Source organism: Emydura macquarii, unplaced genomic scaffold (assembly GCF_026122565.2).
Source record: "Emydura macquarii macquarii isolate MOO-44397 ecotype Brisbane River unplaced genomic scaffold, CSIRO-AGI_Emac_v2 contig_2452, whole genome shotgun sequence".
NCBI lineage: Eukaryota > Metazoa > Chordata > Testudines > Chelidae > Emydura > Emydura macquarii.
In genome coordinates, this window is record NW_027132589.1 from 1,611,483 (window position 1) to 1,633,219 (window position 21,737).

The 21,737-nt window shown below is 42.9% G+C and overlaps 1 protein-coding gene across 2 annotated transcripts in view; it reads left to right on the plus strand.

Moving 5' to 3' along the window:
- Nucleotides 1–21,737, plus strand: part of EXOC2 (exocyst complex component 2) — a 188,623-nt gene that overhangs the window by 128,326 nt on the left and 38,560 nt on the right. For both annotated transcript variants that reach the window (XM_067562594.1, XM_067562595.1), the window contains exon 23: nt 5,384–5,525. In XM_067562594.1, coding sequence (XP_067418695.1) covers nt 5,384–5,525 — 142 coding nt within the window. The remainder of the gene's footprint in view (nt 1–5,383; nt 5,526–21,737) is intronic.

Genomic DNA, 21,737 nt, shown 5'->3' on the forward strand with positions numbered 1-21,737 from the left:
AATACATTTGATAGATTAAATAATCTAGTAATCTTTACCACTGACAGCTCTTGTTCATAAACTAGATCAGGGATTTTTTTTTCAAAGAACGAAAATGTCAAGGTGGGCGGCTATAGATGTCTCATTTTCCTGCCTTTTTGTAACGATTAATCATTTTTTATGAGAAATGATATGACTTAGAATCTTTATGGCCATATAGTTGGTTTATTTCCAGAAATGTTTGTTGTTTGAAAGTAAAATGTTATCTCTTCCAGTACAGAGTATTTCTTTACAAACTGATGCTTCTACTGCATAATGAATTCTCATAGCGTTTCCAGTGAATATGTTTGAACTTTTGTGGCTGGAATCATTTTGAATATCATTCAAGTAGGGTTTGAAATGATTTGTATTATTAGTAGTATACAAAATTGCTCCAGAAATCTCCTTTCACACTCAATTATGCTAAAATGCTTAATAAAATGCTGAGTTAGGCACTGGTAGTGTGGTGACTATTTAGGCAAATGAGGTGCCCATATATATATTCAACAATGGATCTTGTGCAGCCACATCAAAGTATTGTCTTAAAATCTGGTATTTTTATAAACAAAAAAATTCAAATATTGAAGTCATTGAACAATTTAAAATCTACATTAACCCTTTGATGACCAGGGAACAATGCAGTTGTGTATATGCAGTACATATACACAGTACTAGATGGTAGACTATACCAGATGGTATTCACCAAGAGTTCTGAAGGAATTCAGATGTGAAATTGTAGACTTACTAATTGCTGTATGTAACCCATTGCTTAAATCAGTTTCTGAACTAGATGACTGGGAGGGTAGATAATGTAACACTGATTTTTAAAAATGGCTCCAGAAATGATTTTGGCAATTACAGGCCAGTAAGCTTAACTTCAGTACCAATCAAACTGATTGAAACTATAGTAAAGAACAGAATTATCAGACACCTAGATGAACACAGTGTGATGGGAAAGAGTCAACATGGCTTTTGTAAAGGGAAATCATGCCTCACCAATCTGTTAGAATTCTTTGAGAGTGTCAACAAGCATGTGGACAAAGGTAATCCAATTGATGTAGTGTACTTGGATTTTCAGAAAACCTTTCGCAAGGTCCCACAACAGAGGTTCTTAAGTAAAGTAATCAGTCATAAGATAAGAGGCAAGGTCCTCTCGTGGATCAGTAACTGGTTAAAAGATAGAAGAAAAAGGGTAGGAATAAATGGTCAGCTTTCACAATGGAAAGAGGTAGATATTGGGGTCCCCCAATGATCTGCTATTCGACATACTCATAAATTATCTGGAAAAGGTGGTCAACAGTGAGGGAGCAAGGTTTGCAGACTACAAAATTACTCAAGACATTTAGGTCCAAAGTTGACTGCAAAGAGTTACAAAGGGATTTCACAAAATTGGGTGACTGGGCAGCAAAATGGCAGATGAAATTTAATGTGATAAGTGTAAAGTAATTCACATTGGAAAAAATAATCCATCTATACATACAAAATTATGGGTTCTAAATTAGCTATTACCATTCAAGAAAGAGATCTTGGAGTCATCTTTGAAGTTCTTTGAAAACATCTGCTCACTATGCAGCAGCAGTCAGAAAAGCTAATAGAATGTTAGGAAAAGGGATCGATAATAAGATCGAAAATATAATGCCACTATATAAATCCATTGTACACCCACACTTTGAATACTGCAGGTCTAGTTGCGCCATCTCAAAAAGGATGTATTAGAATTGGAAAAGGTACAGAGAAGGGCAACAAAAATTATTAGGGGTATAGAACAGCTTCCATATGAGGAGAGATTAAAAAGAATTAGTTTAAAATAAAGACAACCAAAGGGGATTATGATAGAGGGCTATAAAACCATGAATGGTGTGGCAAAAATGAATAGAGAAGTGTTATTTACCCCTTTACGTAACTCAAGAACCAGAGCTCACCTGATGAATTAATAGGCAGTAGGTTTTAAACAAACATAACAAATACTTCTTCACACAATATAGTCACCCTGTGGAACTTGTTGCCATGGAATGCTGGGAAGACCAAAAGTATAACTGGGTTCAGAAAAGAATTAGATAAATTCATGGAGGAGAGGTCCATCAATGGCTATAGTCAAGATGGTCAGTTACACAACTCCATGCTCTAGGTGTCCCTGAACTTCTGATTGCCAGAAGCTGGGACTGGGTGAGAGGAGATGAATCACTCAATAATTGTCCTGTTCCGTTCATTTCTTCTGAAGCATCAGGCCCTGGCCACTGCCAGAAGATAGGATACTGGCTTAGCTGGACCATTGGTCTGACCCAACATTGCCATTCTTATATAAAAGTTCATAGGGTGATCATTTGGCAGCCAGTTTAGAAAACAGCAGTGTTTAAAACACACACTGAGTGCTAATTGAATAACATTAATGTTTCATATTAAGTAGTGAACAGATAACTTGTAGGAGGTCATGCAACATTCTGCTATTACACAAATACTATGAAAGAAAATAGAATTGTATTTTGGCTGCAGTTGTAGATTTGGGGACTTGTTGTGTCCACTAGTTTCTCATGGACAGATTAGCTGACTCATCTAGTCATATTTCCATATGAATGCCTGATGGCATTCAACATTTATAGTCACTGTACTTTTTTCTGTTTATTCAAAGCACTATTAGTCTTTCATATCTCTTGTAATAGGTTTACATAGATTCATTTTCACATTCAGGGTTATTTTCAGCAATTCAGGAGTGGGTTTAGATAAATAGAAGTGTAGGAAGTGAAAGCAACTGTCTATATGGACAAATCTCCTTTCTCCTATAGTTAAGTAGAATTACACTGTGTGTTGTAGTACCACAGATAAGTTTACAGAGGGGGAACCAACAACCACAACCTGCAACCTTATTCTTGCACAATTTCTCTTTGTCAAATCCAGGCAATGCACCATACTGTATTATAGATGTAATCAAGCAATTCCAGGGAGGAATTTTACTTTGTATGGGAAATCTGCCAAAGCCCTGAAAGATTTTTTTTAACTTAACAGTTGTAGGACATGCTAACCAGCTCCTGACTTCAGTCAAGAGTGCAAGATCTAGCTGCATTAGCATTTTTTTCTTTATTGGCCCAGAAATATTGCAGCACCTGGTGCTTCAGAAGAAATGAATGGAACAGGACAATTATTGAATGATCCATCTCCTATTGCCCAGTCCCAGCTCCTGGCAACCAGAGGTTCAGGGACACCCAGAGCATGGGGTTGTGTACCTCACCATCTTGGCTATATCCATTGGTGGACATATCCTCCGCGAACTTATCTAATTCTTTATTTCATTTTAAGGTGGAAATAGTGTAAAACATTTCTGTGCATAAGAAATCCTTTTTTTTACAAAAGACGGTCAAAAGATTTACTAATCACAACTATGGTGACCTCATCGCTAAACATTACAAGTTAGGTTGATTTGAAGATGTTTCTCTTTTTGATAGGTTAGTGGGGATATTAGTGCTTCACCCTAGTGTTTGTGTTTCCTTGTATATTAGACACTTAAGGAAACCTTTCCATTGACTTCAGTGGGCATCAGAGAGGCCCTAAATTACACTACCTTCATTACCCTTAGAATGACTAAAGTCAAATTATTTGACCACTGTTTTAAAAACTTGGCTCTGCATCCATGATGTGCAAATTTTATAGCACAGAAGGCCATATTGGCAGCTTCCCAAGATTCTGAGGACCACCACATAGAGCTATATATAGATAGATAATTTTAATTGAAGAGGACTGCACACATCTCTTTCTATGGAGTGTTGTAAGTGTACACAGTGCTTTCCAAATCATATAGACCCAGATTTGAGCTCTTGAGGACTCCAGAAAGGGGAGGGCATTCCTAATGAGTATTCATGGCTGAAGAACCAAATATAGATGTGCAGCTTTCACAAGTAATTCATCAAAAATCCGAGGTTTTAAAAACAAACTAAAACTATACTGGCTGTGGAAAGGATAGAAGCGAACAAATAATAAACGGAATCAATTAATGCTTTCAGAAGAAACATGAGTAATTCGTAAGTGGAGTGTCAGGAACAGCTTAGAAGTGTAGGAGGAGAAGGCAGAGCATCAGAAGCATCAATGATTTCCTCCTTGCTTCATTCAATGAACTTTCTGTGTTTTCAAATCTGGGACTCCTATCTGATACTTCTCCATGGGGAGAAGGTAGGGAAGTGCTAGGTTGCTCTTTTTTCCCCCCTGCCTTCTACTTCTGTTTTCCTGGGTTGGTCTTGAGCCTTCCTTTCACCTGAACCCCTCTCACCTTGGAAGCTCCTATACCCCTCAGTCATTGAGAAAAGTGCTGAGTGACATTTTAAAAGTTTTACCTTGAAATCTGATAAGCTCATAAACAAATATCTTTAACAAGTGGTCACATGTCATTTTCTGCATGACTTGTTTAATTAGCATTCTTGGTGATACCAGGATGTTAACTCTCCACTACTTTTAGTACTGTCTGCATTTCAGGTTTCACATTATGTTCTGGAATTGCTTTAGAAAATGTAGCTGTCTTATGTAGTTATATTAAGATGAAAATACTTGTGCAGTATTGAAAGAGGTATAGACTTCGGTTTAAATATAACAAGCAAGTGAAACATACACATGCATATATTTCATTGACTAATCTTTCTCTAAGGGTGTTTCATGGTTTAGTTACTTTATTTGGAGGTTTCAATAATTGTAGTGCTTGTATTTAGCTGTATTCACACAAAAATAAAGAGAGCACAGCTTTGCTCCATACTGTCCACGAAAGAGCTGCAGCTTATTGTTTTGTTGTATAGGGATACTTAAAAATAGTAGAACTTGCAATCAACTTTGAATAAGCTGCTAGAAGCTCACAGATCTCTGTAGTGAAACTGAATTTTTCAAAAGGATTAAACTTTATATATAATGAATAATCAAAAAAATCCACAGTTACATTAGGTGGGATAAAAATATTGTAAGGAATTGAAGCATTCGTGTTCCAGGACATAAGCCAACCATAAAAAGCTTGATCCTGCTCCCATTGAAGTCAGTGGCAAAATTCCCATTGGCTTCAGTGATGCAGGATTCAAACCTAAATGACAGAGTTAGATAGAAATTATACTTATGGACAGGTTATTCCATAATTCTCCACTATGGAGTTTCTTACACCTTTCTGTGAAGTATCTGGTGCAGGCCACAGTCAGAAAAACCTCTAGTTTGCACAGTGATGTGATTCAGTATGAAAATTCCTACAGTCAAAGAGAGATTGTTTAAAATTATAAGATTGTAAGCATACGGTATGTTTCCTAAAAGTCAAAGAGAAAACAAGCCATAAATTGGTGATGGTGGTGGTTCCTGCTTTTATAATTAATGAATAAATATGCTTTTCTTTTTTATTTGATTTTAGATTAGTATGGAATCCTTAAAGGAGTTGGATCAAAGATTGTTTGAAATTTACATTGAATTGAAGGCAGATCCTATAGTTGGCTCATTAGAACCTGGCATTTATGCAGGATATTTTGACTGGAAAGATTGTCTCATTCCAGCAGGTAAATATTTCTTTATTAACTGTGTAATTATTCTAACAGAAGCTGAGATGAGTTGAGACTTAAAAATCTGATGTTTAATTACAAACTGTTTTCTCTTCTGGTTTTTCTTTACATTTGCCAAGATTTCATTTAAAGTTGTTTTTCAGAGGTTTTACTTTATAATTCCTAAATCTCTTTTCAGATTCCCTCAAATCATTATAGTGTCTTTTATCATTGATGTTTTAATGCTTGTTTTTCATGATTATTTTGCTTCATTGCTAATATATAATGGAATGATTATGAAAGACATCTTTTCCATTTTTTCTTTTGAAATTCATTGGGATTTTTTGGAATTCTTTTGTAAAGAATCTGGTTACTTTTGTAACAGCCCTAACTGCAGTTCTGAAAAGATGAAAGTTATAAGAAAATGTGTGGGTGTAGCATTATAACAGTAGTTAAGCAACAAAAATTAAACCATAGAAGGATTCATAGATTCCAAAGCCAAAAGGGACCATTGTGATCATCTAGTCTAACTTCCTTCCTGTATAACACAGGCCATCAAAGTTCCCCCAAAATAATTCCTATAGCATATCTTTTAAACAAAAATCCAATCTTGATTTAAAAATTGCTAGCGATGAAGAATCTACCACAACCCTTGGTAAATTGTTCCGATGGTTAATTACCTTCTCTTAAAAATTTCCCCCTTATTTCCAGTATTAATTTGTCTAGTTTCAGCTTCCAGCTGTTGGATCATGTTCTTTTTTTCCCTTTGGTAGTCTATTATCTATTAGTCTATTATTATTATTGTTGTTATCTATTAATCTATGATCTATAATCTATTAGTCTATTATTCTTTTGGTAGCCTATTATCAAATATTTATTCCCCATTGTAGGTACTTAATTGACTATAATCAAGTCACCCCTGAACCTTCTCTTGGTTAAGCTAAATAGATTGAGCTCCTTGGGTCTGTCACTATAAGACATCTTTTCTGATTCTTAAATATGTTGGTTCTGGACACTTTGTGATCATTGTGAATACCAGCGAGACACGGTACGCCCGATTTGCAGATCAATAAGGTTTAATGTGCAAGGTTTTCTATAAATATACTAGTTAGATACAAAGCCTAAAATTAACTACAATATATCATACTCACTAAGCCTGGAGATCTAAACAGTCACTCAGAAGGCTGTATATAGGAACGGCTTTCTTCAGGGGCCCTGCCAGGAAGTCAGTGGCCTTTGGTCCAACCGGCAGCACCTCCCGCGGAGTCAGGTGTTGATGGAGCGCCCCCCTTTGTCTAAGTGATAACTACTTATACCCTTCCATAAACAACCTTCACCTAATTATCTCTTTCTCATTATCATATATGCTAATTACCTACATTGGGTTTCCACCCTTAACTACATTTCATTCTCACCATAATAAATGGGGTCGTCAAAACAACATCTGGTGTTAGGAGGGGCGGAGTAAAAGTATGCCCCTTGGCAATAAAACAGTGTATCCCAGACATTCAAGGATAGCTTCTTGTTCCCATCACCGTTATCTATGTGCAGCTGCAAGCATACAGTATCTATGTTTTGTCTTATGTGCCGTGCTATGCAGAAACGGAGACATCTATACTGTTGTTCAGTCTCTGCCATCTGAAAAATGTCATTTTACAGGGGTCAGAATAGCCAAGCAAGCAACTGAATGCTATGCTAAGCCTGTAGGACAGTGGTCAAGCAACTCAAATTGTACGGGGCCTCCAACATAATCATTCTGGTGCTAACTAACATAGATGCAATAATTTATAATGGCCAAGATTTTCAAAAGTCACCTTGTCATTTTGGGTGCCTTCATTTTTGGGGTATCCACCTTTGAGATACTTTCATGAGGCCTGCTTTTCAAAGAGTGTGTCTTCAGCACTTTCTGAAAACCAGTCCCTTCAAGGTCCCTTCAAGATGTCTCCAGGTAGGCACCACCCAAAATCATTAGTCACTTTTGGAAAGAGTGGCCAATATGTAATGGAAACCAGTTGTAACAACTTACTGTGCGCATTTTAAAGAGTGACCTTTTAGTTGTTTTCAGTAAGTCAATGATTGATGACGGCGCTGTTTGGACTTTTTGGTTAGTTGAGTATTTTATACAGATTTTGTATTAAAAATTTATACGAAATAGGATTTAGTAGGACCTTTTGTAGTAGTTTAAATTTTGATAGATAGTAACAGGAAATTACAGTGTTGTTATCTATGAATCAGGAGTTGCAACAGCTGCTCACTGAGCTCTGGAACCTCCAAGGTCATTGGGTTCTCTCTCTACCAGTATGACTCCCTACCTGTCATTTGTTGCATTGCTGTACTCAGGACATTTGCACTGGTGTAGCTTATAGCACAAATAACTTGGATTGGACTCTTGCAAATTAAGATTTATTAAATTTGTGAACTAAGATTGTGGCTGATCACGCTTGGAGTGTATTATTCTTGATATAACTGTATATCCTCCAACCAGCGGATGGGGACAAGAAAAAACCCCAAAACGTTCGTTGCGGTGCCATCCCCCTACAGTGGGATGGATTGCTATACGTGCTCAGCTCTTAGCTTTCTTTAGCACATGGTGCCCTGCTTCTGGTTGACTGAAATCAGTTTGCTGGTGGGATTGTTCTTCAGTGGGTGTTTTTGTTGTTTGTGATGGGTTTTCTGGTTTTTGTGCAGGATTACCGAGCTCTAAATTAGAGTGAGCTGCTGTCCATTCCTTTTCTGCAACACTCATACTGGAACAGGCCACCACGCCTCATGTGTGCTGCTTTCTTTAGAGTCAGGGATCATCCTGCAAATGAACAGACCCCCACTTAAAGTATCCAGTCTCCTATTTTACCAGCCTAAAAGCTGGAAGTGTTAAGGAACGTACAGTCATTCCTCCTTCACCCACTCCAACTCAATGAATAAGACTCAGCATGTTGCTATGGCTTTCACCTACTCCTGTAATGCCTTTTTTAGCTAGCAGATAATTTTGTATTTCTGCTGGAAAAGTGAGCCATATTTATTGTTGGTATAAGAAGGTGTTACTCTGACTTCAGGGGAATAGAAGTGAATTTTTCTGTATTTTTATCCTTGAAGATAAAATTAGGAGGTGACCAGGAAAAACAACCTCTTGGTAGATATGGAGAAAAACACATAGGTAACAGGAACTGCTTGATTAGAATAAAACGATAACAGTACCTAGTTGACTGGGAACTGACAAGACAAATCTCAGTATGCTGTTCTGTTATACTGATTCATTAAAAAGTCCAGTTAATTTGGTGATTCATGAGAGAAATGTATATGTGAAGCCATCATGGTACTTCTTAATACCACATCTGGTTGAAATTAATATCTGCTCTTAAAAGTAATCTTTACTAATGCAAATTTTAAAAATTTGATCTGAGTCATTTAACTGAATGTGTAGATTTTAACTGTTTTAACCAAGGTTGCCATACAAATTGATGCCATGGGGGGCGGGATGGGACTTCAGCGGTGCAGAATTGTGTCTATCTCCATAGAAGTATGAGAGGAGCTAGAGTGTCACCTAGTTAAGGTTGCTCGACAATTCCCATTTTTATAAATCCTGTTCTCTCTTGGAGTGATTGCTCATATGCATTCCAATTTAGGTGTGTGCGCGCCCCGTGCACAGATTCCCGGAACCTTTTTCCCTTAGCCTGCCCACAGGGCCAGCTCAGGCGCCCCCTGGAGTACTGCGCTCATGTCGCGGTATAAAGGGCACTGCTGGCCACGCGGGTCCCCAGTTCCTTCTTTCCGCCTCTGACGGTTGCTGGAACTTCTGCCCTTGCTATTGCAAGCAGCAGTCCTTAGCCTTCATCTACAGTCTAGCTTCTAGCTTCAGTATTGTTATTTAGATTTAGTTGACTCGTTGACACTTCATTAAAACTGTTGATTGCCCTTAGGGGCTTGTAGCGGAGAACCATGCTGGGCTCGGCTGGTTTCAAGAGCTGTTCCATCTGCTCCAAGCAATTTGCAGTGAGTGACCCTCATGACCGGTGCCTCGGAGAGCAGCACCGCAAAGAAAGATGCAAGATCTGCAAGTCCTTCAAGCCCCGCACCCAAAAAGAAAGGGAAGCCAGGCTAAGGTCTTGCTCATGGAGTCAGCGCTCCGTCCGGCCTCAGAGCCATCATGGTCACCGGCACCGAGCGGACGCTCGGTGCAGAGCGCACCGCCGGCACCGACAGCGGCACCGAAGCGGTCCGGCACCGCCTCCATGGACTCCTCCCTGCGACCACAGAAGCAGAGAGAGCCTCAGGAGACACCCCAGCCACGTGCCGTGGAGGTTCCTCTGGCACCGGTGTCTCCTCGCAGGGAGCCTCCCCCGACTCCTGGAAGTGGGGGAGTGCCCTTGCAGGGGCCGTCGACACCGGAGGCGTTCGTCGCGGCAAAGGCTCTCTTAGCTTTGCCAACGCCTCCGTCCCCCCCTCGGCCAAGGGGCGCGGGACTAGCATCTCGGGGCAAACCCGCGCTGGGTAGCTCCGGTGGGTGGAGGAAACATCGCTCCCCATCCTCACCCAGACGGCCACGGAGGGTGGAGAGTGCATCCCCTCCGAGCTCCGACTCGAAGTCGTCGAGCGCCTCGGCACCGCAGCACCGGGGCGTTCAGGAGGTACCAAGAGCAAGCGCAGAAGCATTAGCGCGGACTCTGACACCACCTACAGCTCGAGCTCGAGCTCTCCGGTGCGGGGCAGGTCACGGCACCGCTCACCAAATAAAGCCCAACCCGAGGCCCTCTTAACCCCGGCAGCAGCGGCACCGTCTCCTCCGGCACCGACTGTGGCGCAGACCATGCCGGCACCGGTGGCGATGCCAGCCTTATCTACGGCGTCTTACGTCTCCGTCCCGTGGTCTACCTTAATGGGCCAGTCCATGGTACCTCCAGGGCTGCCGGCACCGGGGGGTGCGGTACCGTCGGCACCAGCGTACCCACCGGCACAGGTGTGTGCGGCCTATGCGGCACCGGGGCTTCCGACTTCGGCACCGGGTAAACCGGTGCACTCCCGTTCAGCTTCATCGGTACGCAGCAGGACGAGCCGTCGCTCCCGGTCCCGTAGTGGGAAGCGCCGCTTCAAACCGTCGGGTTGCCGACGCAGGACGTCCACTAGCTCCTCCAGCCGATCCTCTTCGAGGAGACATCGTAGACGTCGGCACTGATCCTACTACTGGTCCCAGAGCCGTTCCCCGCCGAAAGGTCGCAAGAGACGATCAGGGGGCTCCAGTCATAAGAGACAATATGGGGACACCCAGCAGCCACCTATGCCAGGGTGGCCGCAGGGACCGTGGCAGTGGCCATATTGGGGACCTTGGTCCGCTCAGCCTGGTCAGGCTGCTGAGTCACTCCATTCTGGGGTGGCACAGCCCCCACCTCCTCCTACACAGCTGCCCCCTCAACTCCCCTCTGATAGGGAGTCAGACCCGGAGGAGGGTCCTTCTACAGGGCCTGTTCCCCTGTCCTCCTCTTCATCGCCGGATGAGGGGACGTCCAGGGGCCATAGGGCGCCCCTGTTCGATTTCCGGGCGCATCAAGACCTCCTTAAACGGGTAGCCTCTAATTTGGGGATACCGCTTAAGGAGATGTCAGAGGAGGAGGACCCCCTCTTTGGGCCTTCGGGCTCCTCAGGTCCCTCTCGGGTGGCCCTCCCCGTTCATGAGAGGGTTATGAAAATTGTGAAGGCCCTTTGGCAAACGCCTTCCTCTGTTCCTCCAACATCAAAGGGAACAGAGAGGAAATATTATGTGCCTAAAGAAAATTTTGAGTTCCTGTATAATCATCCCCTCCCAGGAACCCTAGTTGTGGATGCGGCAAACCAAAGAGAACGCCAGGGTGGTCAAGGTAGTACCCCCAAGGATAAGGAGGGGAAGAAGTTAGATCTCTTTGGCCGCAAAATTTATTCCACAGCGGCTTTGCAACTAAGAGTGGCAAACCATCAGGCCCTCTTAGGGAAATATAATCAGAACCTGTGGGGGTCAATGCAGCGTCTGATTTCAGCACTTCCTGCTGATCAAGTGGCTGACCTGGCCACATTGGCTCAGGAAGGGGAGACGGTAGCCCAAGCGGCGCTGCAATCCGCCAGTGATGCGGCAGATACCGCGGGCAGGGCAATGGCCTCCGCCATAGTAATGCGCCGATGTTCCTGGCAGCAGGCATCAGGGTTGTCGGTTGAGGTCCAGCAAGCCATCCAAGACCTCCCATTTGAAGGTTCCGCCCTTTTCTCAGAAAGGACGGATGATAAATTACATGCCCTTAAAGATTCAAGGACTACCCTGAGGTCGCTAGGGTTATACACCCCGCAGGCATCGAGACGCCAGTCTCGCCCACAGCCGCAAAGGCAGCCACCTCCCCCGCCAAGACAGGCCCCCAGGGCTGCTCAGCAGAGATGGGGACGGGAGCGCTTCAGGGGCCCTAACTGCCGTGGTCGGCAGGGCTCTTCTGCGCGGGCGCAGCATGGCACAAAAACCGGGAGTGGCAACGGTAATAAACATTTTTGACGGCGGCTGTGAGGGTGGCGCTCTTCCTTTTCCCCGGGAGCTTGACCCACCCTTTCGAAATAGGCTTCGACATTACTATCAGGCTTGGGAATCAATTACTTCGGACCGTTGGGTCCTAGGGGTGGTCCTTAAGGGTTACGCCCTTCAGCTTACGGCCCGTCCCCCAGACTCCCCTCCCATTCTATCCCCTTTGAGGGATCCCGTGCATAAGCAGCTACTCATTCAGGAGGCACATTCGCTCCTGAACCTAGGTGCCATTGAGGAGGTCCCGGAGAGAGAAAAAGGAAGGGGATTTTATTCCAGATATTTCCTGATCCCCAAGGCCAAGGGCGGCCTAAGACCGATCCTGGACCTCCGCCGTCTGAATAGATATATCAGACGTATCAAATTTCATATGGTTTCCCTAGCCTCCATAATTCTGGCATTAGACCCAGGGGACTGGTACGCGGCCCTTGATCTAAAGGACGCCTATTTTCATATCTCCATTTTGCCAAGGCATAGGAGATTCTTGAGATTCATGATAGAAGGGTGTCACTATCAATTTGCGGCCCTCCCGTTTGGTCTGTCATCAGCCCCGAGGGTTTTCACAAAGTGCATGGCTGTAGTGGCGGCCTACTTACGCCATAGGGGAGTTCAGCTCTTCCCATACCTGGATGACTGGCTCATTAAGGGTAGATCCAGGTCTCAAGTGCAAGACAGCCTGGAGTTGGTCTGCGCCACATACACCAGACTGGGGCTTGTCATTAATGAACAAAAGTCCACTCTTACCCCGGTACAGCGCATTGACTTTATTGGGGCTACGCTTGATGCGGTTCAGGCTAGAGCCTTCCTGCCACGATCGCGTTTCGAGGCAATGGGTTCCATTATTGCAGAGTTGCATAGGTCCCCTATGACGACAGCTAGGCGCTGCCTGCAGCTGTTGGGACATATGGCAGCCTCTACCTATGTGGTGAGGCTAGCTCGCCTCAAACTCAGACCCTTACAGGTCTGGTTAGCTTCGGTCTATGTTCCCTCTACTCATGTACTGACCAAGGTGGTCACGATTCCCCCGCAGGTGCTGTCCTCCCTTTGTTGGTGGATGATCCCGAGGGAGGTGCTCAAAGGAGTCCCATTCAGAGATCTGGCTCCGTCAGTAACCCTTATCACAGATGCCTTGGATGTGGGATGGGGAGCCCACATCAGCGGCAATCTGGGCACCCAAGGGGTATGGTCACCGATGGAGAGATCCCTACACATCAACGTCCGCGAGCTCAGAGCGGTCCGTTTGGCCTGCAAAACTTTCCTCAGATTCCTGAAGGGCAGGGCGGTACGGATCCTCACAGACAATACGGCGGTCATGTTCTATATGAACAGGCAAGGGGGAGCGCGTTCCTCGGCCCTGTGCCAGGAAGCCACGCGTCTTGGGAATTTGCAGTGAGACACGATTTTCATTTGTTTGCCTATCACCTCCCAGGGAACAGGAGCGACGAGGCGGACTGCCTCAGTCGGTCGTTCTCCCCCAGGCACGAGTGGTTGCTGCACCAGGAGGTGGCAGTTTTAATCTTCCAAAAGTGGGGAGTTTCCCAACTGGACCTGTTCGCGTCGTCACGGAACAAGAAGTGCCCCATTTACTGCTCACTTCGAGGTCGAGAGCCAGGCTCCCTTTCCGACGCGTTCCTAGTGGAATGGGGAGGGGCCCTGATGTATGCATTTCCCCCCATTCCGCTCCTCCCTCAGGTCCTTCTCAAGGTCAAGAGGGACAAAGCGAAAGTCATATTGATTGCCCTAGCGTGGCCGAGGCAGTACTGGTACAGTACACTGCTCCACCTATCTATCGCCACACCGATTACACTCCCCAGGCGATACGACCTGCTCTCCCAGGACCAGGGGCGCCTTCTGCACCCAGACCTGGATTCCCTCCATCTGACAGCCTGGAGACTCTCTGGCTGATGGAAAGTGAAAGGGCTTGTTCCTTACAGGTCCAGCAGATTCTGCTTGGTTGCAGAAAACCCTCCACACAGGTTACATACCGGGCTAAGTGGAGGCGCTTTACAGGTTGGGCAGAGGCTAAGGGTATCGCACCAGCCTGCTCACCTATACAAGTAATCCTGGAGTACCTCCTATACCTTAAGACCCAGAGCTTAGCATTGGCATCCCTGAAGGTTCACCTGGCAGCCATTTCGGCTTTTCACCAGCCGCTGCAAGGGAGGTCACTGTTTTCCCACCCCATGTCGGTTAGATTTTTGAAAGGGGTGGAGAGGATGTTTCCTCAGGTCCGAGATCCTATTCCCCCCTAGGACCTAAACCTGGTCCTCACCATGCTCCCAGGACCTCCCTTTGAACCCATGGCCATGTGCTCCCTGTTACTCCTATCCTGGAAGGTAGCGTTCCTAGTGGCCATCACTTCCGCCAGAAGGGTCTCTGAGATAAGAGCTCTTACTTCGGAGCCCCCTATACGGTCTTTGACAAGGATAAGGTTAGGTTGAGGCCTCACCCAGCCTTCCTTCCTAAGGTGGTGTCCCATTTCCACTGTAACCAAGACATTTTCCTCCCTGTGTTCTTCCCAAAACCCCACGGGTCGGAAGAGGAACGGAGATGGCATTCACTGGATGTCAGGAGGGCCCTGGCACACTACCTGGAGAGGACCAGACCCTTTCGTAAATCGTCACAGCTATTCGTAGCTGTGGCAGACAGGATGAAGGGCTCTCCCGTATCCGCCCAGCGGATCTCTTCTTGGATCACGTCTTGCATTAAGGCGTGTTACGAGCAGGCGAAAGTGCCTTTACCAGGTGTGGTGACGGCACATTCGACTAGGGCTCAGGCCTCTTCGGCAGCCTTCCTAGAGAACATGCCATTGCAGGACATCTGCAGGGCTGCCACCTGGTCATCAGTTCACACTTTTACGACCCATTATGCCATTGTTCAACAGGCTAGAGACGACGCAGGTGTTGGCAGAGCCGTATTGAGTAGAGCTGCTCGTCAGTGACTCCTACCCGCCTCCATGGGTATGGCTACTCAATCACCTAAATTGGAATGCATATGAGCAATCACTCGAAGAGAGAAAACAAGGTTACTTACCAGTAACTGTTGTTCTTCGAGATGTGTTGCTCATATCCATTCCAAACCCACCCCCCATCCCCGCTGTCAGAGTCAGCAGAAAGAAGGGACTGGGGACCCGCGTGGCCAGCAGTGCCCTTTATACCGCGACATGAGCGCGGTACTCCAGGGGGCGCCTGAGCTGGCCCTGCGGGCAGGCTAAGGGAAAAAGGTTCCGGGAATCTGTGCACGGGGCGCGCACACACCTAAATTGGAATGGATATGAGCAACACATCTCGAAGAACAACAGTTACTGGTAAGTAACCTTGTTTTTTCAGTTGCTTATAATTTTGCCAAAATTTAACTGTTTGGGCTGAAATTTTCCATTCTGCATGCTTGCTTCAAGCTGAAGTTTTAAAAAATATTGTTTAAAGTTTCAGCAAAAACAGTTCAGCTGTTTCCAAGAACTGGTTTGTAGAAGTCAGTATGATGCTATATGATGGATTTTCTGTCTTTTCGGTTTGCTTTTTTAAAAATCAAGGGAAATTACACACACACACATCTAAATTAAAAGAATATTAAGGTTGCAAAGTCAAGCTCTCAAAAGCCTAGGAAATTCCAGAATTAAGATTGCCTGTGTAACATTAATTCAGCCACTTTGTGCATATGAATTATGATACAACTTCTAATTATATGATAACGTGCTATTTTTCCCCCAGAACCTCTGCCTTATTCAATGCACAGGATGGATGGTGCTGTGATGATGAACGAGGGTTTTGTAGTGAAGAAGGCTGTTGTCTGTAGGACTCCTGCCTCATTTATTGCAGAAGTTGGAATATGCACGATGAATAAAGCAGGGGATTGCAGGAACAGAAAGGATAATCTCCTGGTTATGCAGTTGAATGTTTGCCTGTAGAAATGGGTTATATCCCTGCATCTGCCACTGAGTTCCTGTGTGATTCTGAGAAAGTCACTTAAACCAAACATTTTGCAGGTGGCTACTTACTGTGTGTTCCTTTTTTTTCCTCTTTTTTTTTTTTTTGGTGGTGGTGTGCTTGAGATCCAGGGGCTAAGCACTCACAGCTGCAACTGAAGTCACTGGAAGCAGTGCTTTGAGTACATTAAGTTGTATAAAATGCAAAGCATTCTGAAAAATCAGACCTTAGGCATCTCAGATTAGGCATCCAGTATACACTTTTAAGCTTGATCTCTCTTTACTTCAGTTTGCCATCTGTAAAATGGGGATAATTCAGAGAATTTTGTGAAAATAAATTCATTAATATTTGTTAAGGACTCATAGTATAGTGAGTGATGAGCTTCATAGAAGAGTGCATGAGAAAATTAATCATTCAAAATAGGGTTTGAATAATAATGCAGTAAATAAGGCCTGGGGCCACACATTGAACAATGAGGAGAAAACAAAATATTGAATAGCTGCTCGTTCAGTAAGTACCATTTGTTCTGTGCAGTTAATCATGCAGGGGTTCTGTGTTAAAAATAACAGGTGATCATGTAATTAAAGACTATCAGAATGTACATGTACAAGGAGGAGAGTTGGGGGATTAAGGGTGCACAGGCAATCTTATTTCTGGCATATCCTAAATTTTGTGTCCCTGACTTTGCAAGCTTAATAGTCTTTTAAATGTAGAGGGTTTTTAAAGTGTAATTAAGTAAAATTGCACACAAAAAGGTAACTATACATTGACATACTCATTTTGATTACATTGATGACATGATCAACTTCTTCACGATGTAAATTAGTTAGTCTTCCAGTATGAAGTTAATCTTATTAAATTGACAGGATTTACTTACAGGTTTACCAATTTATTCAAAAGCCATATATTGTTATGCAGACTTAAAAGACAGAGTTTTCTAACTGATACTGAATATTGAAATCAAATACAATAGTCTGGAAAAGAATGGCTAGTAATGAAGTTTAGATCTTTACATAGGGCACTCTAAAAGTTATTGATTGTCCTAACAGATTTTTAATCTAATGCAGTTGCAGAAGGAATGAAAAAAGAAACATTTGAATTGCGTGAGGGGAGGGAATGTTCAGCAGTTGCTGTCTGTGATGAAGTATATTTTATTCTCAGTATTCTCCATCCACACCATGGAACCCAGGCTAATCCATCAATTTGCTTTGATTTCCCACTTGAGGCTAAGATGTTTTTCCTGTTTTTATAATGAATCCTATCTAATTTGTTACACTTACATTGTATATCGTTTACCTAATCATTAATAATATGTTCCAGATTCTGAATTCCAAATTCCACATTCTTCTGAGAAGCTAATCATGGTTACATAATTAAATATGTTGCTGTGAGAGTACACTGCTGAACATTGAAGTCGTAAAGTAGGAGCAAAAGTTATTTTAAGTTACAAAATAACAGGCTTCTTGGTGGATGAGTGTGAACAGCGTGTTTAATTTTTTTTATAATGCATTTCAAACCTACTCATATTTTGTTTAGATATACTATAAACACATTTTGGGATTGGTTTGGGGCTCTAGTTAGCTTGGATTTATTTACTTCATAGAAAGTAAAGGGTCCTTCATTTAGTCTCCAAGTAAATCATTATTCTAGAATATCCAAACAGCTGTCTCCCTTCACAAATTAGCTTTGAAATGCAAGCATCTCTACAATAAATATTTAGCCAGCATTCACCCAAAGCTCAAGTTATGTTGCAGAGGATAGTCTAAAGAGCTGTTAAAAATGTCTATTCTCTTGTATTTCATTGGAATCACCATCAGCTACTCTGTCATTCTTTAACTTCTGTTCAAATTGCATTGGCTTCACACTACCAATTGGAAGACAAATTCTCAACTCCATAATGCTTGTGCTTTAGATATCTATTCTGCATCTGAAAGAGAAATCTGGTAAGAAAAACATTTAAAAGCTCTGCCTTTTTCATCAGACTAGTCAACAGTCTAAATATGTCAATATTTCATCTTTATTACTACCTACTTACCCAGTGAAGTACTTGTCAACCTGAACTTTTTGTGTGTGGGTTAAGCTGGGTCATCAGCATACTGTGTTTACGTTTTAGATGACAAGCAGACTTACATTCTAAAGTGTTTAAAATTTAACAGCAAGAATGCGTTTTTTCAAAAGTAGGTAATTGCATTTTGACTGAAGAGAGGCCCTGAAGGACGAGGAACCCTTTTTTTGTTTAGGATTTTTTAGTTGGACTTTTGCTACCCTGCAAGCGATTATATTGGTTTATTGCTCAGCCAGAGGCTTAAGCCACATCTCCAGCAGTGGCCTGAGTGTGGAGATCCAAGGAGCTCCACCTTGGGGAGGGAAAATGAGGGAGGCAATGCCATGCTCAGCGAACAGGGGATGATACAGGGCAGCCATGCCCACAATGCAGCACCACAAAATGCTACAATTACCTCCCATATTCTGTTGTACTCTCACACATGGCGTTCTGAAAGAACTAAGTATAAAGAAGTGTTTTCTAATTTATAATGGTAACTAGCATTACATCATAATTTAATAATTACATTAATATTGTGTCATTATATTGAAGAATTCTCTGTACTGTAAATTATAATTAAAAATAACATTAGCATGAGTTTAACTGAATAATTAGTTTAAGATTTCCTGGTTCACCAGTGAACGTGACCATGCATTGTCTGAGCACTTGATTTTGCATTTGGATCACCACCTGCAGTACCTGGCAGAACAGGCTTCTTCAAGTGTGTGATTGCTGTACAATATCTTTTCAAATAATTGGTTTTAATTTGATTAAATTCTCTGCGTGAATTTACTTTCAAAATACACAAACACAAATTTCTCAAAAGAAGGAAAGACTCTATTTAGCTACAAGATGACATTTTGACTAAAATGTACAAAATAATACTGTTCAGCTTAATGATACCATAACTGTGACACAGTGAGCACCATCTGTTGGACTTGCCCTATCACTAAGTAGCAATTTTTAAGGCTTTTGTTACCTGATCAGCTTCACAAAATGTACCATGTGAACCATTACTTCCACTTCTCTGCAACTAAAAGCATTCATCCTGTACACCAAAATAGCTCTCTTTGGTTAATTTCACTTTAACCTCAAGTTCTCTTTCTTTAACTTCACTTTCAAACTTGTTTTAGAAGATGTGACATACAATAAAATTATCTCTCATTTCTAATAACAATACATTCTAATAACAAGAACTGCATTTGCAGATAATTAATGTGTAATATATTAATTCAGTAATATATGTACTATCTGAACAATAAACATGAACCAGATTCACTCCAGCAGGTGCAAAGAGATGTACATTGTACCCTCTGTGCCCACAGAGGAAACAGTTCCAAAGAGGGAGGAGGGGGGTTTCAGACTCAAGGGAAGGGACAAGGTACTGCCACCATGCTCTCCCGTAGCTTCTGCCAGGAGGATAATTTTAAAATCTGGCTGGAGCGCCACAGGTGTTCCAGCAGAAACTGCTCCAGAGAGGTACTTAGTCTTATTTTCCGGGTCTCCTTTCCCTCCCTATCCAGCCCCATCCACTTTAAAGGCTTAATTGACTAACTAGAGAGCCCTAGCAGAGCAGAGCTTATGACCAGCTTACACTTCTGCACCCCACCCATCTCCATGCAGAGTTTCTGACACCAAGGGCTTTGAGCCTGGTTTCTGTTAGTTTGTGCCACCAGAACATAGGCCCTAAGTACAGCTATTAACTAGCATTTCATCTGCCGCTAGGGAATCTTCTTCCACATTATTTCTTATGGTTGGAATAGGCTTCCACTTGTACACCCGTCTGTCTTCATTCAAAACCCTTCTTGAAACATACTTTGACATCAAGCCTATCTGTGATAATCCACTAGAGAATGTCACCCATATCCCTGCCAACTTACATCTCTTCCTTGGCCTTTCAGGTTTTCCCCTGTATACACCTGCCACTGCCCCCAGGCAGGATACTTTCGTGAGAGTGGATACTTCTGTCCATGTCTTTTGACGAACACTGAGTTGTAGGTCAGACTCCAGGAACTCTTCATGCTTCACCACATCTCCTTAGAAGTTGAAGAACTTTGCTTTCTTTAGAGGTAGTCTGTGCGAAGTAACCTAGTCAACAGGCTGTGAGTCATATAATCACATTTTTTAAAACAAAATGTATTAAAAACAGAGAGGAAATTGTAACAAAACAAAGTAAACTGTTTTCTCCCCTGAAAACTGCAAAGCCCAGTGAAGCAGGCTTTTCTTACATTAGTTACAGAAAGAAAGGGAAAATCTTGCATCTTTAGAAAGTGAGTCCCTCCTATGACCTTCCCTGGTCAGCCTGGCCTAGCCTTTCTTGCGGTGTCCAGAGACTTCCTATCTCTTCGAGCCTCCTTATCAAGGCTTTAATGTAGAGTTGATTTTCATATCAGGGTAAGGTTATCTTAATATTTACACAAGAAGTGTTTCATCATGAGTACCATATGGAGGGAATACAGAAGACTTATTTTGTCCCCCAGGCAAGAACTGTCATCCCCTAATCACTTTTGAGATGTTCCCCTACTTCTTGACTCCAAGTCGAGAATGTCACAGGCCATCTTGACCTTCCTGGACTCTCCTCACAGTCAAGGTGCATGACTTTTGATTTGCATGTCTGTTTTTTCTTATTTATACTAGTTGGATCACACTCATGCCTCTTAAAATCTGTCAGTTTTCCATTGCCATGAAATTGTCAGGACTCCAGCCGTCTGTCATAGGGAGAAATTTAAAGTATATAAAAACAAAAGAAAATTATAAAATTTAACTCAAACACATACAAAATAAGTTATATGATCTGTACATTCTTGGAAACAATGCTACTGTCCCAGAGCCAGCTCAGGACTTGCACCTGTGCTGGTACATGAAGAGAAGGGAGCAAGGAGCCTCCATCCTTCTCCCACCCGAGTTCCAGCTCTGCATTAGGAGAGGCACAATAATATTTATGTTCTACTGAGAGCAGGCTTCTAGCTGTCCCTTGCTTATGGCATGTCCCTGCGGGAACAAACAACCCACAAAAAGTTGGGAGAAGGTGAGACCGTGATGGAGCTGGCCGGGTGCAGAGTGGGTAACATACTTCATCATCCTAAAGGATAGTGTGATGTTTACAGCTCCCTATAGTGTGGTGCAACTATCTGGTGCAATGTAGACCCCAGCATTTACTGTTTTCTCCCCATCCTACTTCCCCTGTATTTATCTGCCAAAGCTCATGGCAAGATATCGTATGCACAAGCTTTTATTGGTTCTTTGTTTAAATCTAATTTAGGCCCTGATTCTGCACTCTTAAGATTTATGACCGTGATAGTCCCCCTTACAATAAATAGGACCAATCACATCTGTAAAATTAAGTGCGTGCATAATTATTTGCCGGATTAGGGCTTTAGATTGTAATCTTTGTCTTTTTTTTTATTTTTACCTCCTATAAAGCACACTTACAGGGCTACATAAATAATAGTTAGCAGTACAGTAGATCTGCTTCTGATCAAACAGGTCAAAGCTGTTTTTAATAAGGTGAGCTTATTACTGTGCCAGAGTTAGTCATGTTAGTGTAACTGAAATCCTAAAGAAAGTTTTTGCCTTTTTTTTTTTTTGGGGGGGGGGGGGGGAGTTCTTTAGTGTTACAGCAACTATTTGCAACAAGAGAGCCAATTTTCCATGTTTTATCTAAACTTTTTTTGCTCAGAAATCTAATTTGTGTTGCTTACTCATGTGTTTACTTCAAGAACAAGTATTTG